Source organism: Pterocles gutturalis, unplaced genomic scaffold, assembly GCF_000699245.1.
Source record: "Pterocles gutturalis isolate BGI_N339 unplaced genomic scaffold, ASM69924v1 scaffold10184, whole genome shotgun sequence".
NCBI lineage: Eukaryota > Metazoa > Chordata > Aves > Pterocliformes > Pteroclidae > Pterocles > Pterocles gutturalis.
The window spans coordinates 1-19,220 of NW_010130717.1; the positions used below are offsets into that span (position 1 = coordinate 1).

Below are 19,220 nucleotides of genomic sequence, written 5' to 3' on the forward strand. Positions count from 1 at the left end.
CCGGCCCCGCCCTCGCGCGGGTGTCACCGACCCCCTCCCAGCACCCCTCCCGAAGCAGCCGTGTGCAAGAGAAGTTTTATTTACGAAAGATGTTTCAATGAAAAATTTTCTTAAAAGTCGAAAAAGACGATGCAAGTTTACGGCGGAAATGACTTAAAATATAACAAATTGCACAAAATATCAACACTGACCATACAATATCTCAACAGGCGTGTGCTAAAGAAACTGTAGAGTCTAGAAAGATCCCAAATATATCTAGTTTACAGATCGCTGTACAAAAAGCAGTTATAAATACTTCACATCTAGAAAAAATACACAGAACCTTTGAAATAGACTTTCCCTTACATATAAACAACCTTTGTAGAAAAAGCAAAAACACCCACCACATGCCAATCCCCCTGCTCCTAGGTATGCCTGAACTAGTACCGGTCAGCACCAACATCTTTAAGTGTGTCACAAACAGGAGCTGAGCTTTGATTTTTAAAAATAATTTCAGCATTTACAATTTAATTAAGACCCAATGGGGACTATCAAAGGTAACACAGTATGGTACATTCACAATTCGACAGGAAACGAGTACAGAGGAGGCAGTAGAGGAACCGTGTTGCAGTCAGAAGTAGAGGGCTGCTGGTGTAGTTCTCATTCCTGCAAGACTCCCATTTGTGTCAGCAGTGAATTACTTTGACCCTGGTCTTTCAAACAGGTGTGCGCATGATTGATGAAGTCAATACCAGCAGTATCAGGCCTTTTAATCTATTCATTTTCTTGCCGTGTCAAAAGTCAAAACCCTTTCAAAATTAGACACCTGTTGTGAAGTTGTAATAACTGAAATGCACATCTCCCTAGAACACCTGCGTGGAATTGCATTGTAAAAGGGAGTCCAAGAAAGTTTATTACAGACAATTTGGCAGCCTCAGGTTTATGGTAACGCAGTGTTTCTACATACAGTTTTAAGACTAGAACAATTATAAATCTTTTTTTAAAAAAATCTACTAACTTTTCTTGTTAATATTAACATCAATTTCTTTAAGTTAGTAATCTGCCGTTACAGGAGCATAGCACCAATTTAATATTTATTGCTGTAATTTATCCCTACAAATATATTTCCCCAAAGTATTTACAACTGTACAAATATTCACAAAAGTGCAAAATTAAGACTTTATTCAGGGTAACTGTTTGCTGTGTTCGGTGTTGAGTCTCACACGTCATGATGACTGCGGTCTTGCCTTTCTTATTGCTGTGTGGTGAGAAGTCAGAACACCCTGCTGTGAGTACAGCGATTTGGAGTGAGAATTTTCAACAACCGTCTCTTCTCCCCCCTCACTCGCCACTCACCTTCAGCTCCGTTACGTGCCGCAGTCACAGCCCACTGGAAAGTGTCTCTATACATCGTTCGAGCCTTGGCTGGCGCAAGAGGAGAAGCTATCATACAGGGAATCGCTCAAGGATTCTAAATTGTCCACGTCGTGCCTACCCGAGCTATTTAAGGAAGCTGCTTCTTTCTTTCCATTTTCTTCCTTTTGTCCTTCAACCTTGTTCAGACAGTTCTTCTCTTTTTCTAATAGAAGTACGTTATTGCTGTTAAATTTATTGAGAGACTCCAGGGAAATTTTAGATAATCTATTCTGGGAATCCTCTTTTGTTTCTTCAGTTTGCTTCAATTTCTGTAATAAGCAAGGGAAATATTAGAAACATATTTCTTACAAAAATAAAGTTACCCTACTGTATACCATTAATTTCTGTCTTTCCAAAGTTCACTGGTTGAACAGAAACAGATTGTTAGATGCTTACATCTCTGCTATAATTAAATAGAACATTAGTGTCCATTCTAGGATAAATCATAATTTTAATGATTCTGCTGAGACAAATAGGACTCCATTTACAAAACAGTTAAGTGCTATTAGCGTTTTAAGTAGCAGATCCTGGGTGTGCATGTGTTAAGCATCTCCAGCATCTTCACAGTAATTTATATCTTCTCCTTTAAGAATACTTTGGGGGAATGTTTAAACGGGTATTTAAGTAGAGTTTGGAATCTGCTAAAAAAAAAAAAGGTGCATAGATGTGTTCAGAGGAGAAAATAGCATTTTCCATAAATTACAGATGCAAATGGAACTTGCTAGAGAATAACCTCACGTTTTGCATGTGTGAGCCTATCGATTTCCACGGACCCAAACCCTCTCTAATAGACAAGAAAGCAACAAGACAGGAAATTATACTGAACTGGGCCAATCCCCACAGACCAGAATCAATCAGATATTGGCCAAGCCTACTCGGAGAAGTGTAATTCTGCAGGAACACCGGACAATGTATTAGCACATTATATTAAAAACGCACAGTAGGATTATACAAGAGTGATTTTATCCCTTTGTTAGCTACTGGTATTTTCAATCAGAGGTCTGACCAAGGAGTAGTTAGGTAACTGCACAGGGAGCAGTTCAATAAAAATGACCTGCCGTTCATATGCACAGGGTGTTTCAAAATCTGTGTAACTAACTCCTCTCGCAGATGATACTACCACAGAAATCTGAGATAACATTCAGTGTTTTATAGGAATCTTGGAGTGGTAAGATGCAAGAACGTTGAGATATGCTGTCAGAGTGCAAGCTGCTGCTCATTTTTGGTATTACCATCAGATAGCAAAGACTGAATCAGTAAATTGCTGTCAATCCAAGACATTAATATTTTTGGTTTAGATAGAAAATGAAATGGTATTTTAAGCACACTGAAAATACAGCATGGCCAGATGCGTGGATGATGTAGTCACTACATACGCAGTTGTAAAGGGCCATTAGAATTTACTGAAAAATTCAAGCTTCAAGGAAGTTAAATGTTGTGAATGCCATGCTGGTTATTCTTGGAAATCTTGGGCAAGAGGAAGACAAAATTGCTACATGGTTTGCTTGTTTTTATGGCTAGTTAGATAAAAATGAAAATGCCATTCCAGTGACCTTGTGATCTTGTCATATTTCATAAACTAACAATGCCTGGACGTTTTATCAAATGTTTCAAAAAAAACTTCAGCAAAGCAACAGGAGATGTTAAAGTCTTAGTAGAAGAAAATTTTGTTTTGGTTCATTAATTAATTTTCAGTCTAAAAGGTTTTAGGGGATGTTATGTTAGATTCTGATTTTAGATGACAATTAAAGGTCTTCAATATGTGTAATTACAATGTTTTCTGAAATAAAGGAATATAAACCTTGGTAACAGGAACAAACACAAATTAGGAACCTTCAATAGAAATTCTCCACAATATCAGCTTAAAATGTTCTTCCCTTTGCCCTAATTTACAATATTATACAATATCACTGAAACAGTTGTTTCATTTCTCTGTAGGCCAGATGAGAAAATTCTCAGACATGGCATCGCTAACATGCATATTAGCACTTTTTCCTCTTCAGCACACTACACCTAAAATACTTTATTATATGACAGACCAAATGATTTTTCTTTGTGTATATTTTTCCCACTTAACAGCTTCTCTTTAGATAAATGGAATGTGGCTGCTTAGCAGAGACGTGGGGCTGCCAGAAGTCAATACTGGTCTTAGTAAGGTCTACGATAACAATTTTATTGAATCAAACGGGGCCAATTTCAACTCCTGGGTAGGAGAGCCAGAGGCACCTACAGTATTTGCTGCACAGAGCAGTCCAGGTGAGGTATTGAAATAACAGCAGGGTCTCTGACTGGCTGAAGGACAGATTTAAACCACAGGACAGACTGGCGTGAATTCAGTGGCATATTCTGCATATACATAGTATCAGTAATTTATTGTACCCTACAAGCACATCCTAGGCTACAATCCTACTTTAAGCACACCCTAGTTTGTCGTTTAATATAAGGCTAACAGTTATAAAATATATTAGGGAAACTGCAGGGGAAAAAAGTATTCTCTACAGATTTTAGAGTAAAATCATTGAATCAAATGAAACTGAAGTGAACTGAAGCCCGTCAGTGAAACCCACTGGTAAAACATACAGAGAGGAGTGAACCGTATGTCTGCGATACATCAAGAATTAGAGGAAAAACTAATTCTAAAAGTTGTTGTAGCAAAATTTATTACTAAAATAGAGACAGAATTCAGAAATAAGTTATGGATATTTTTTGGACATACAGTTGTCCTTTTCAGATGTCTTATTGCCCAGTTACATCCTTTTATAGAAAAAAATATAATATTTTCCTTTCTTTAACACATTACTGCAATAGTATGCAAGTACACAAAGGTAATGCTCATGTGATGTGGAAAGTAATACTTCATGTTTTTACATTTGATGTAGGTGTAGCCTGTTTGGCTACAATACACCATTTCAGGCACAGTATTATTCTAGGAGCTAGAGCCACTTACTGCTAATTTTATAATGCGGTAAGAATGTGGGGTCATCTGGATGGGACTTTTGGTAAGAAATATTAATGTGCTAGAACTGTACTCAGATAGCAGATGTCCAATATGTACAATATGATCTTATCTCACGATTTTATTAGTACAGCTGCACTTAAATAATCTGCTAAATTTGCTGTTAAATTGTATATGAAATAAAAATATATTTGTAGTTAGAAAGTTAAAATATGATATTCTAGTCATTGACACATGGAAGAAAACTCATTCACATCCTGAGCTCCATGAGCAAAAATAAAGAAAACTTTAAGCAGAGATATAAATGTGAGAATCTGCATAATCAACAAACCATTTTCTCCCACAGTAACAAAATTATGTACATTCCTAGAGTTGAAAAGTCACTGCTAATTTCTTTAAACTTGGTGAGTCAGAACAAATGTTACCCCAAGTTCTTTAAGAATTTTTTCTCTAGTTACTATAGATACAAATTGGAAAAAAAATACCAAAGAGTATTTGTTTAGATTCATCCTTAATTAAGTTTCTTATTTTCCATGGCAGCCACAACAGCTGCTAGATGAATCAAAAGGCAAAAGCAAAGCAACTACTATTAGAATGTGTTTGATAAATTGTTTATGTGGTTAAGTAGTGTCTTTAGTTTTGTTCATGTTGATTTGTTGCTGGCTTTAGTAAAGTTTCAGATGTAACAAAGAACAAGGGCTAGCCCAAAGATGTTAGTATTACACATTTTCAGCTAATTAGTTCATTAATGCATTTGAGAGTCACGCTAATGTGAACGAGTAGCTCTTCCTGCAGATCAGAACATCTGGCAGCAGATTAGATGCATTTTGTATCCACGAGAACTGGGTGAGATTGGATAATAGTGGAGAGAGCACCTAACCTCTAATTCATGGGTTCTAATCAACTCTTTCCTACATTATTAGTGACTTTCTGCATAATGGACAGTTGGTTTTATCACCACAGGAAAAAAAAAAAAAAAAGGACTTGGTGATTTTGTTCAGTGTTGCTGGAAGAGTCAAGATGGGACCAACAGTACATGCTTGGTCCCAGACAGGATTCTTCTCAGAAAGAATACTTAAAGCCATTTCAGCCTGAAGGTGTTTATTTCGCTTCTGCATCTGTTCTATGAATAAATAAGCTGTCTGCTGCTTTTGGTGTGGTCACTTACAAAAGATGAAAAGATGTAGTCACAGGTTTTGGTCTAACCAAAAAAAAAACCTCAAAAAAAGGCTCAGTGCAGAAAAGGACTGGGATTTTCACAGTGCCTCTGTAAAAGCATTGGCCCACCATCCTAAAGCAGATCAATGTACAGCTTGTTTTACTTATACTAACTATATTTTGTATAGAAAATCCATACTGGTACTGCTTTAGGGTATGGGGAGCATTTGTTCTACTCTGGGTAAGTGGAGAGCCTCGCACCACTGGAGTTTCTTAGCTAGTCAGTACGGGGTGCTTTATACCACCTGAGAGCGGTGACTAGTTGTCAGAGGAGGAGAAACTCTACCTGACATAATACAGACATTCATCACGAGTCACATCACTTTGAAATAAACTCATGAGTCATGAATCAGAATAATGTTTCCTTGTTGGCAACATCCTAAAGGGAATAACTAAAACCCATTAGTGATATAATAAAATCTGGCATGTCACTTCAAGCACAGCAAATTTAGGAAAACAGAACTAGCCTGCAGTTACACTGAAATATTATAAATAGGTGTTATTTCTACATTAATACATCACATTACATTTTTTTTTAAACTTTCAAAATGAGAGGTTACATGTGGGTAGAATGCATTTTCCGTGCTGTGTGATCAAGGACTAGCCACAGCCGTAGCTGTTCTGAACGGCACACAGCCATTGCAGGTCTAACAGGAAGGAGCAGGGAAGGGCAGGCTGGATCACAGGTACACAGGACCCCACGGCTGGCATGGGGACAGGAACGCAACAGCAAGTCCGGTTCTGCTCTATGGGAACATGTGGAAGCTCTGATTGCCTGGAGGTCAGGCCATGCTTACAAGGCAGGCCAGAGCCCAGAGTTAGCAATGAACCATCCTGCAGGATAAATGTATTTTCCAGCTGTCTAAGTTTGGTTAACCAGCATTTAAAGGGCTCAGAATCAGTTACACCCAAGAATAAAATGAACTTTATTTATGTCTCTCATGCACTGGGCAATTTAGTTTTTAGATTAACACAAAAGCAAGAAGGGCATTGCTTCAAGTGAAGTATAACTGCAGAACACTATTGGGTAAAAACAACTAAATTGCTATGAGAATTAAATATAGATCAACAAAATCAATACTTAATTGTATAACTCAAGGTCTTTCATTTCAGATCTGATCTCTAATAGGAGATACAAAGTATGTTCACTTTTTATTTTTTTAGTTATTATTTAAAACTTTATTGTGAAGGAAAACAATTTTCTAGGTTTTTACCTTTTTAAAAATTTTTAGTTACTTTGTCTGCATATGTTCAAGGTAAACTCAATCCCACAATGCCACTGTTTCTTATTTTAAATTTGGAGTTTCACCAATTTAGATATCCTCTGGTCCTATAATTGCTTTGTATTTATGACACAATGTGTTTAAGTGGGATATGCAGTTGCAGCATTACATAGGTTGCTCCTATGTAAGCTGTGGGACATTTTTTATATGTTCACAGCTTCTTGTAAAACAGGTGTATTGAGATACAGAGCAGCATCCTGATTAGAGATGTACTGGTGTAATCAGAAGTAGCTTCCCACCGAATTCAGTGGTGTTACGTGAGCGGTTTGCAGTAGAAAGGTGTAATGTGAAAAGGGCTGGTTTTGAACTACCAGGCAGCACCTTTCTATCAGCCAGCCAGGACAGAATGCAATGGTAGACTCTGTGTGGAAAGCGAACAATCTCCAGATCTCATTTAACATCAGGCGGAGAGGTAACACTCTGCAGTGAAAATAGTTGTACAGTCACATCCAGGAAACTACAGAGGTGAAAGCTGTACTGCATGACCTCCGCTGTATTACAGCTGAGCTAAAAATGTGATGCTTGAACTTCTTTCTCTTTAAAGCATAACCTTAAACAATGTTAAGCCTTCTCTCCCTTCTACATTGTCAGAAGCTTTCATCTATTTTCTGGACTGACAGTAAAATAATTTTTGAAATAATGATTCACTTTTCTTTTTTCTACTTGAGCAGAAATCCCACTATTATTTTGCTGTAGCAGACAATGACATTCTAGAAGAGGCACTACCAGATTTTCAAGATAAACAATAAGTGCCAGTTTCTTTTCTTGGGAAAAAATGCATTGATATGAAGTATATTTAAGTTCATGAGTCTGTTCAGCAGTTTATAGGAAAGCCATATACTCATAGGTGCCTATCATCCACTTATGGCATTATGGACAATATAACAATGGCAACAGAACCAAAGCTTGCCTGCTGTATCTAAGAGTATAACAATCTACAAATATATTTTAGTATCACAAGGACAGCATTTCTGATGATCCTGAATTGTAAGTAAATTATCTTAGAGCAAATAAAGCTGATCAGCATGAACTATGTATGATTCATAGCTGCAGATCTGGACAAAACAGCTATGGCTTAGTGAACAGGTGGCTGAGGAGTTGAGACTTACACTGTCTATAGCTTGAATTCTTGTGTGGCTTAGGAGATAAAAGATAGTTTAGTGAATTGAGCCTTATGGTTTCAAAAGCATAATTTTCACAAAATGATGAGATGACTAGGTACCTTCAGCATTCTAATGCCAAGAATATAATCCTAATAATTTACAAAGTATATGATTATTTTGTTGATATGACAAGACCTGATTAGGAATATACTAACCCTCTTTGAACTTTTGCATCATTTAAGACACCAGGATTTTAAGGTCCCAGCTTCCAGGTCAGGTAAATCTAGCTTTTGACCTTCTGCTCAGCTATGAACTGAATCCACAAATGTGGCTGTTTTCTCCTAGTGCCTCAGAATGGCCACCGGATGCATCAACTGTGCACGGACAAAGTTAATTTAAAATGGAATAAGAAAATATAATTCTAAGTGGCAATACCTTGGAAAATAGTCACAATGCAGGTGCTCAGTCAAGTGTGTTGAGGGGATTTATTAGAAAGAAAAGCAATTAAACACCAGTACTTTCTCCAGAAGCTAAAGCAGCGCCTTACTCTGTTCACATTGTCAGAATCACCAATTTTGCTTCCCACAGAGAGAATCTAAAAGCATCTAAACCCACTAAAAGCAATGCTTACTGCAATCAGAGGCTCATCACAAAGCATTAAGGAAGAAATATCCATGGTGAGAAAGGAAGCTGATACTCAGTTTTTAGGACCCTATAGACTGAAAATGAACAAGACATGCATAGGATACACTTTACTCTTCATAGATCCTTTTGGCTTTACTTGTGGAGGGAGTTAAATAACAAAATTGTTCTGATTCTCTAGTGATGGGAAAAAAAATCACACTGAAAAAAAAAATCTTACTGAAAGCTAAGATTGCTGACAAAATTATTGAACTTGACTTAAGCATTTTACGTTCAATACTATTCCCTGACAGAATTATGTTGAGGGTTATGTTGCCAGTGATAACCTGTGTAATGGTACTGGAACTAGGCAGTCCAAAGTAACTTCACTGTTTCAGTCTTCATTAGACTGTATTTCACCACACTGCATTTAAGTATACAGAGGTTTATCCTACTGAATGAAAGTAGTTGTCCTTACCTTGATGAAATTATGTCTGATTGGTTCAATAAAGAAGGGGATTTATAAAAAATGGGCTACAATTTTATCCTAGATTAGAGGTTTGGAGGATTTTTTTTCTTTTTAAATTGGGATACTTAGAACTGAATCAAGAAGGGGAAAAAGTATAATTCAAGAAAGACTTTTTAACAGATTCTATCCCCCATTAAACTGTATCAAAAAAATCCTCTCAAACTCAGTAAATGCAGGATTGTACTCATGCAACATATAATCTCACTGACATTTTCCGTAATCGGGGTCACTTTTCTGTATGGCTGAACTACTCTCAGACTACTGTTCCTAAGTATTAACCGATTTCTTACCTGTCTTTATCTTCCACCTTTGGCTTTTTTGAGCAAGACTATTTATTTTGGTAATTACAAAGACACTTATCCTCTCGCTCTCCAGTGATGTCTGAGTTCCTGGCCTGTAATGTCTGTATGTCAGTCACCCAGCATACTGATGGAAAATGGCATTGCACTTCAAGACTGCACTGCAAATGGTAATTGTTAGCGGGTAATGATTTTCCACACTAGTAATCCTCTTGAACACTGGACTAGATTCACTTCAGGTTAGCCTGTGACTATCCAAGGTACATCAGCTGACCTAAGGGCAAAAGGACAGAAGCAGCTCATAGAGAAGGAGCAGCATCAGGAGCAAATCAGCAGTATGAAGGAACCATGTAGAAATAATTCTCCCAGCTATGGAAATTGGCTTGTCGTATGCACTAAGAGGGCTGTGCTGTCTGCAGGGGAGTTCAAAGAGTCTGACTCTCTGCTGGAAGACCTGCAGAGGAAAGGAAGGGAATGTTCCATCTTACAAGTTTTAAAGATGATTCATAGAGGTCATTTAAACAAAGAAGTGAGCTCCACAGCAAACAGTTTCCTCATTTTTAGCCTTTGAGGAAGACAGTTGGGAAGAGACAAACAGTCTTTCCAGACCCATCAGTCCACCTCTCCGTGACTGCATATTTAGCCACTGTGGAAGGAGCTTCCATGCTCGTGTACGTGGTGCACACACATCAGAATGATACTTCTTCCAAGCTCTCACCAAGCAGAAGTACAGAGGTGATAATTTCCCCATTTGGAGCAGGATTTTTGTTATTCTTAAAAAAATATGAATTACCGTGCTTAAACCTCACCCCAACAAAATGGTTTATTTTAGGAGCCTGAAGTGGTCATTCTCCTTTCCACTGCAGATTTTAATCCACTCTCTACATACCAGAGGTTTTTTCCCTCTTATGAATCTAATAAAAAAACATTGCCCTTTCTTTCCCATTTTGTGACACCTGGCCTCTGGAAAGCACTAATGAAACCCACCAGGTGTGCCCTCCTCTGTAAGGATGTGGATGCCACCATCCCTAAGTGAGCTTTAGGGGATGCAGCTGGGCAATCAGGTCACAGATTGTTCTGGTAAGTGCTCCTGGAGGCAGAAGACAAAGAGGCTGTAGACCAAGTTGTCTTTCCAGTAAACTTGCTGCAGTGTCAACTACGTGCATACTGTTTTCTGACTCTGTACAATGAGACTACAAAAGTTCCTTTGTAATCAGAGCAAACTGGGACAGGATAGATGCAAATAATGATGCTGGTTACATGACTACACTTGCCACCTCTTCAGCTGACATTATGATCTGCACAATTTTCAGTACACATTCAAGTAAAGCATGAATTGCAGCATGTAAACCTATGTTTAAGGTCATCTGCCATCAAATCCTACATAACAGTGCAGTTATTTACATGTATGTTCTACATTTATGCAAACAATTTATCTTTGCTGTAGGGCAGAATATTTTCAGGGACAGAGGCACAACATGCACAAAAATCTGAGCAAGAGTTTCAGATATAGGCTGCAGAACCAAATTAAAGTAGAAGGATAAATCTTCTCCTGCAATTTTTAGTTCATTTCAGTACACCAAGTTGTATCAATAAAGAGCCCATAGTATAAGTCAGCTAGAAAATAAATGCTATGAAGGATGTTCCATTTTATGTCGTTTGAATTTGATTACTGATTAGTCTTGGCGGTTAAACCACATGGGAACAGTAATCAAGGTTTCTCTACTGCGGTTCTGTAACAACTGGAAAACACTGTTGGCTCATGTCTTATACCATGATGGGATATTAACCTAAAATCTAATTAATCTATGAATGAATTACAGTTCTAGAAACATACTATATTATAATCAATTTTAAGTGAGTTCCTAACAGAAGATAAGATGAAGAAAAAGCTGTAAAATTACCAGAGGTTGATAAATTCTGTTTACTATGACTGATGATTTTTATGGAGGATAATTTTACAATCCATCAAACTTTTGTCAGCTCAAGAATCATGCTGCCAAATGTATGCAGTAAATTAATTTTTAAATTTACATATTTATTAAAAATCTTATTGAAAACAGCAGGAAGGAAGCCTTGTTTGAATAATAAAATAACTTGTTATTCTACTGGAAAGAAAAAAAAAACAACCAACCTTCTATTAAGATGATTTTATAGTAAGGCAATAATTATAAACAGCTACATGAATTAGTTAACCAAACAATGTATTAAATAGCCAAACCAAAATTAATCAAGAATTTAAAAAAACTGTTGGAAGATAATCAAGTAAAAAATGCAATTTAAAAGCTGAGAAATTCATGTCTGAGTTTCAGATGTGCCTGAGGACACGTTTGTTAACTCAGGGCCACTGGCAGGAGCTCCCGGACTCCCCGTGAAAGCACAGTGAGCTGCAGGTGTCTGCCTGCGTGGCTTCCCCACTCATGCTGCTGAAGAGGAGAGTCGTGTTAGCAACCTTCTCATGCACATGGACACAGGAATGTGCCCAGTGTGATGTGCTGCCGGCTCAGGAAATCGTTCTGTGACCCAAGCCTATGCTTACTCTCACAGAAGAGAAGTCCACTGCAAGGTGTTACAGCTGCACCCTGGGCACCTCCTGCTACAAGCTGAACAAGAACCATAGGAACATCTGCTGCATGAGGGAATAACAGAGACAATGAAGGAGCACATGGCAGGATGTGGCAAAACCCATGAGGAGGGCAAGAACTACTTCCCCACCATTTATACAAGGAAAGATGAAGAAGCGTGCCAAAATGGTGGAACTGGGAAGCACGGTGATACAATCAGGGGCAAGTAAGGCACCTGAGACCAGCCGAGCAGAGTTCTTGCCTCATTTCAATGTTACCCATCAGTTACCCTGCCTGCATCCAACGGAAGCAAGACTTGTGTAACAAAAACAGTTGTGCTCCTCACTCAGCCCTCTCACTTGCCTCATGAGAGACTGGGGTCAAAGAACAGCCCTTCTCATTTGATGCATGGATTATGCAGTACCTGGAATATGTTTAAACACTGCAGTATGCCTGGTACCTGAGACAATCCGTGTCATTCGGGGCGTCCACCACGGTTACCAGCAGAAAGCACTATGCCTGTGCTCGTGGTGACAACACCGAGAACAGAAACAAGCTAAGATTAGATTTAATAATTTACCAGGTGGACTAAAATATATCTTGATGGAAAAAATACAGGTTGTAACTAATCTCATGTTTACCAGACAACTGAAGGATACAGTCCTGGGCTGTGACTCAGTAACCATGTAGATTAATTCAAAAGAAAATGAGACAGACAGGGCTACATGCAGGGAATAGGCGATTCGTGTCATCAGTGCAGACTGCAGATGATACTCCTTTGCCCAGCTCTAAATGATGATCAAAAAGAAACATTTGTGAATTAAGCAGAGTAATGCTGGGCACCGAGATGACCACTGCTGGAGATGCAGATGGATGTTCCTACAGCTAGGAGATTTATGAAGTGTTCAACTTGCCTCCTCGCAAAATTAAAGCAGTGATACACATTTTGATTAATACATACAACATTTGGCTATGGTCTGAGGGGAATTTGAGTTAATTTATGCGTTTAGATTCGTTTGGTTCATCTTTTAGATACATGTGTTTCTGGTTGTGAGAACCTCTAGCCTACTTTGTGGTTCACCAGGCATACAAAATGTCTCTCACTTGGAGCTGGTGGGAGGCATTAGTGGTTTCAAACTCTCTGTGAGGGGCACAGCCTCAAAAGAGAAGGGAGTCAGGGATAAGTGTGCTGGACGCTGGACGGACCTTTGCCTTTCCCTGGATACCAGCCAGGTTCAGGCTAAGCAGCTAACAGGATCTAAAAGGGAACGATTGAAGAAAGAATTCGGTGTGAGGAACCAGGACAGGCTCCTGTTCCCACAGTGTGCTTCCTGCTGCAACAGAACCATGGATAGTATTTTTTGTATTGATTTTGCTACCATCTGTGTATAAATAAAGAAATGTGTACATGAAGTGATAGCCACACACGTGAATGGATTTGTTGGACAACTGCTTTAAAAGAGTTGTTTACCTTAGCAGTACAGAAGTGTTACTGCAGTATTAACGCTGCGACCTGTTGTGAGATACTGGTAATACAGAACATGTTCCTGTGCCTAAAATACGGATTATAACACTGCTAATATAATAGGCCACTAGGAGGACTAAAATACAACTGGAATTCATGCAGACACACTGTAGAGGTAATGTGCACTCATTTTTTGAATGACCAAAGATGATACAAGCAGGAAACCTGGATACAGATACAGAATAAAGCAGTCCCCACGCCCTGTTAGCAAACTAGTAATTCGAAAAGTGTTGCTGAAAATGAACAGGCATTTGATATTTATTGGAATACAAAAAATTCTTTAAAATGTTGATTTCCTTGATATTTTAGATTATTCAGGATTCAAATACTTGTAAGAATGGAATAAAGATCTCCTCCATGCGCAGACACTGTTAGGAGCCCTGTCCGGCCAGCAGGACTGCTGAAGGTGGTATAGCTCTGCTCATGCAAAACTCTTCACACGATCTGGGTGTGAATTTGCTTCTGACATTCTTAATATTCCCCAGCAGAGGGGAAATGTGTTTGTGGTTAGCCCTTATAGTGTAAGATCCCATCTTGAATAGGAATGCTTGAGGAGAATATTAAGTGATAATGATTATTTGCTTAGCACTGCTAGGGGCCCTGCAAAGCCCTCAAAGCAGCCTGCTAACAGAACTGGATTAAATTCTAAATGCAGCTGGAAGGTATTGTTTATATTCCTTATTTAAAAATGGAGAATTTAATAGCAAGAGGGGTTTAGCAATTTGGACAGTCAGCCAGAACATCACCCTGATCTCCACAGTCCTGCACTCTTAACTGCTAAGCTTTTCGTCACTATTCGAATATTTATTTTTTTCCTTTGCAGGCAGAAAATTCTCAGTGGAATGACTGAGGCTGTATCACCCTCCTCACTGGAGAGCATCTGAAATGCTGTTCAATATACAGGATCTGGCATTTTATCCAGTGTATGTGGTAGTTAATCAAATGCTTTGCATTGACTTCAGTAGACTTTGGATCAGATTCTTGATGCATTAGAGAGATAAATTATTTAACTTACTGAGTTCCCCTAGAAACAAAATATTGAGCTGCAAACAAAGCTAACAAACACCAAATGGGATACCATCTGCTGCAATGAACAGAACATGACCAGTTTCCCCCATGCTTGAGATTCTTCCAAAATACAATCTGAAACAGGTTTGTTAAACTCCCAACTGTCTCACAAAATTGGCTTAGCACAGGTTAGCAAATGCTAATGCCACCAGCAACAGCAAGCCAGACCCTGATAGATCAATTGGAGTTGTCTGTGATTTCATTTCTATTGGACTGCCCTGCATAAACGCTCAGGAGTGTTCTGCTATCTAGAGCCTACAGAACCTCTAGAGATGGTTCTGTTTGTGCCCTGTATCCTAGGGCCTATGGACGCTGAGTACTTTCTGTCCTTGAGTAAATATGGATGGTAATTTTATAATGATGTGCTCATAAATCTTGACTCTTCTATCCTTTGACATCCTGACTCCATAGGAATCAAAGTTTTTGTCCGTAATGGAGAACGTGTGGGTTCCCAAACAGTTTCACAGGGACAGAAGGACACTGCTGAGCTAAAGGCAGTGCATGTGACACTAGTGGGTGCCATCAACATTAGCTCCCTTTCCACTTAGAAAACATACCAATTGAATAACCAAGTAGGTTTTATGTCATGTAAGGAAAAAATCCCAATATCATTTGCCCTGTAGAACAAGACAAGAAGATAAAGGTCTTCATACCTGAGTTTCGTATATAGGCAGGCAGACACTTCATCTTCTAGCATTGCCACTACAAGTGATGGAACTACCACCAGCAAACAGAACCTCCAAAGACTATTCAGTCTTTAGCAGTTAACCAGAAAGGATACAGCTCTCCACATTATACAGCTCTTTTACATAGCGACTGCTCTTCTTTGGCTTGCTCCGCTGCCTCTGTGTTTATTACTGTGCTACTAATGATGTCATAATACAGATTCCATGTTTTTACAATGGATTTTATTTATAGAAATGCTGTATTATAAATGTTGAACTCTCTGTTACCCTGGCTTGTTTATAGTGGTTCTCAGAAACATGGAAAGAAAGGATGATGTTCCAAAACTAGTAATAATAAAAATATTTTGTAAAATTATACAGATGATAGTTTTCGCATTTTCCAGTTGCTCATACTCCAATGGTACAAAAAATGCAATAAAGATATAGGTTTAAAAGTACAGAGAGTTTCATTATGATATGATCTGAACTGTCACATTGTAGGACCAGATTAAAAAATAATACTCAGTATTTGGCCTTCTTTAACTCAGGGGAAAATGCCTGCTGCAGTTCCATGACATGGCCCACAGAGCCAACTTATAGAAGTAGGGTGCTACAGGACAAAATTCTGCCAGACAGAGGGAGAATAACTGAACCAATTCTCAGGCACGTATATGAACACCACGATTTTGACAGGATCCAAATACATGAATGTCAGAGACATTAGCAATTGCTGCAAATTTCTAGCACCTTTGAAAACTGGGCAGCTAAAGTGTCTAAATATGAATTTAGGCACAGAACTCAGGAAATGAAGCTTGAAAAAACTGGCCTATATTTTTACTGATAAAGGGCCACAAGCAAGACTCTGCAGTTCTTTTCAACAGCGATCAGGAACCATGTGCTGGATGCTTAGCTAGTTCTATTCCTCGGTTTCAGGCACTGTCTGGAAAGCTCTTACATTTCAAATCTGTTTTGCATCTTAGTACATGCATTACCAACAAGTTTCCTAGTCTGGTAACTTTTCTGTGGATATAGTATCTTGGTGAAGCTTAGACACTCCTGTTGTAAGAAATATAGACTATTATTGTATGATTAACATTTTAATTTTATAATGCTCAGCAATATAATACATTCATATTTATTTTTTTTCATTCCCACCCACTTCTGCTTTACTCTTCATCCACTCAAATCCATCCAGTAATGCAATCACTGGGCACAGTCAACACGGGTTCACAAAGGGAAAGTCCTCTTTAACTAATTTGTTATCCTTCTATGATAAGGTCACCCACCTAGTGGATGAAGGGAAGGCAGTAGATCTGTTTTTTCTGGACTTTAGTAAGGCCTTTGATGTTGTCTCTCGCAGTATCCTTCTGGACATGGTGTCCATCTATGGGATAAGTGGGTTCGTGGTTTGCTGGGTGAAGAACTGGCTGACAGGCAGAGCTTAAAGGGTTGCAGTGAATGAGGCTACCTCTGCCTGGTGACTGGGCACCAGGGTGTCCCTCAGGGTTCAGTTCTAGGGCCAGTGCTGTTCAATGTATTTATCAATGATCTGGACGCAGGAGTTGAATGCACCATTAGCAAGTTTGCTGATGATACCAAACTGGGACAAGAGGCCTTGCAGAGGAATCTAGATAGATTGCAGCACTGGGCTATGATTGATGGGATGAAATCTAACAAGTCAAAATGCCAGATTTGGCACCTAGGATAGAGTAACGCTGGGCACAAGTTATCAACTGGGAGAGGAGTGGATGGAGAGCAGCCCTGCAGAAAGGGATCTGGGGGTGCTGGTCGGCAGCAGGCTCAATAGGAGTCAGCAGTGTGCCCTGTCAGCCCAGAGGGCAAACCATATCCTGGGGGGCATCACACACCCCATCAGCCCCTCAGAAGTGGTGATTATTCTGCTGTATTCAGCAGTGGTGCAGCCCTGCCTTGAATACTGCATGCAGTTCTGAGCCCCACAAATTAAGAAGGATGTGGAGGTCCTTGAATGTGTCCAGAGGAGGGCAAAAAAGCCAGTGAAAGGGCTGGAAGGAATGTCCTACGAGGAGCGGGTAAGGATTTTGAGCTTGTCTGGTTTGGAGAAAAGGAGGCAGAGGGGGGACCTCACTGCCCTCTACAGCTTCCTGAGGAGGGGAAGAGGAGAAGGAGGTGCCGGTCTCTTCTCCCTGGTATCTAGTGGTAGGACACATGGGGATGGTTCAAAGCTGCACTGGGGGGATTTAGACTGGACATTAGGAAGCATTTCTTTACTGAGAGGGTGGTCAAACACTGGAACATGTTCCCTAGACAGGTGGTCAATGCCAAGCCTGTTCACTATTTAAGAGGCATTTTGACAATGCCCTTAATAACATATGCTTTCACTTGGTCAGCCCTGAACTGGCCAGGCAGTTGGACTAGATGATTGTTGCAGGTCTCTTCCAACTGAGAGTCTAGTCTAGTCTAGTCTAGTCTAGCCTAGCCTATTCTATTCTATTCTTAATAGAAATTGAATAGCAATTCCACCTTGCAAGCAATCTGAGGTCTTGTTTTAGAGTACGCTTTACAGAGCATTCAATAACCCGTAGGTTATTTGCATATGTAATAGGAGTCAGAAGAATAACTTTTAAATGTTTGACTGGCAATTATTCAGTTAATTCTTCAAATAATCATGTGTGGTTTTATTTGCTGAGAATAACACTGGAGTAGTTAAGGGAAGTTCTTAAGGCTACAGCTTTTTATAGTATGTAAAATATTAATGATCAGGCAAAGAATGGAGTAATCCAGAGAAGGTGGCACTGATGGGAGAAGAGCTACCAAGGTAGGTCTCAGTCATTGATGGACTGATGGGCAGTTCAGGCTCGGAGGACTCTGACATGTGCTATGAAAACTTCTATCATTCCTCTTAGCCTTTGTGAAAGATAAACATTTAAATTACCTAGGTATATCTTTAAAACTTCCCAAACCTCCCTGTGTCACTTTATTGCTAATAAGCCTGCTACATCCCACGTTTGTTTCTCCTACCAAATACAAAAATTACTTTCCATGAAAATAATAGGGATGCTGCTCAAGGCCTGAAATTCATGTACCAGGGCCTAAAAATACAGTAAGAAATAACATATTTCACTTTGGGACTTACTGTAGAGTGTTTGAGTTCACAAAAAAATATTTAATCAACATTTTTCTTAAGGATTTAGACAATCTCTATGTCATATTGCACAAAATCCAGTATAACTTCTCATTTAAATAAAAGGTGAATCACTTTTGGGAGATGAAAACAGCTTGTGGAACAAACTATAAACACCTGCAAATTATTCCAATATGATTTTTGCAGATATTTGTTGTAAAATTTGCCTTATTTTCCAAGAGTATGTTGATTAGGGTATTATTGTCTGTGTACATATGAAAAGCAAAAGCACCCTCTTAAAAAAATAAATAGTTTACCAACATATTTTCAGCGTACTGCCACAGTTCCTGCTACCATCAGCTGTGTAACTTACTCCTCATGTATTCTGCTCAGAACAGAACTCTCATACTAAAAGATCAGTCATTTCCTACCCTTCCCTGCATGATGTTTGAGTGCTTTATGCAAAACATATCACTGTTATAGATGGAGAAGGCAAGTTTCAGCTGGAAAAACAATTCACAAAAATATTAGCGCATTATTCCTCTCATTTAACTCTGCTAATCAGATGCTCCTCTTGGAGTCAAAATATTTTCCAGCTTCAGAAAATAAACAGCTCACTGAATATCTCTCTGCCCTACTGCTCTTATCTTGATTGAGTCAATCCAATGTTTATTGTATCCAATTTATTTTTTAGCTTTTTCTTTTATTACTAATATAATTTCTGCCATTACAACAATTACACTATCTCACAAGCTTACTAATATTTATCATTTGTTGCTGTTAATGTGCCCTGAATTCCATTTTGGCCTACTGTACTATTATAACATTCCAGTTCAAGACAGAGAAAAATGAAACCTAAAGCTTTATTTCCAAAGACAGAGGACTGAAGAG

The 19,220-nt window shown here is 38.9% G+C and overlaps 1 protein-coding gene across 1 annotated transcript in view; it reads right to left on the minus strand.

Moving 5' to 3' along the window:
* Positions 1 to 1,382: 1,382 nt before the first annotated feature.
* Positions 1,383 to 19,220, minus strand: part of NCKAP5 (NCK-associated protein 5) — a 92,756-nt gene continuing 74,918 nt past the window's right edge. The window contains exon 13 of the mRNA XM_010080326.1: positions 1,383 to 1,664. Coding sequence (XP_010078628.1) covers positions 1,383 to 1,664 — 282 coding nt within the window. The remainder of the gene's footprint in view (positions 1,665 to 19,220) is intronic.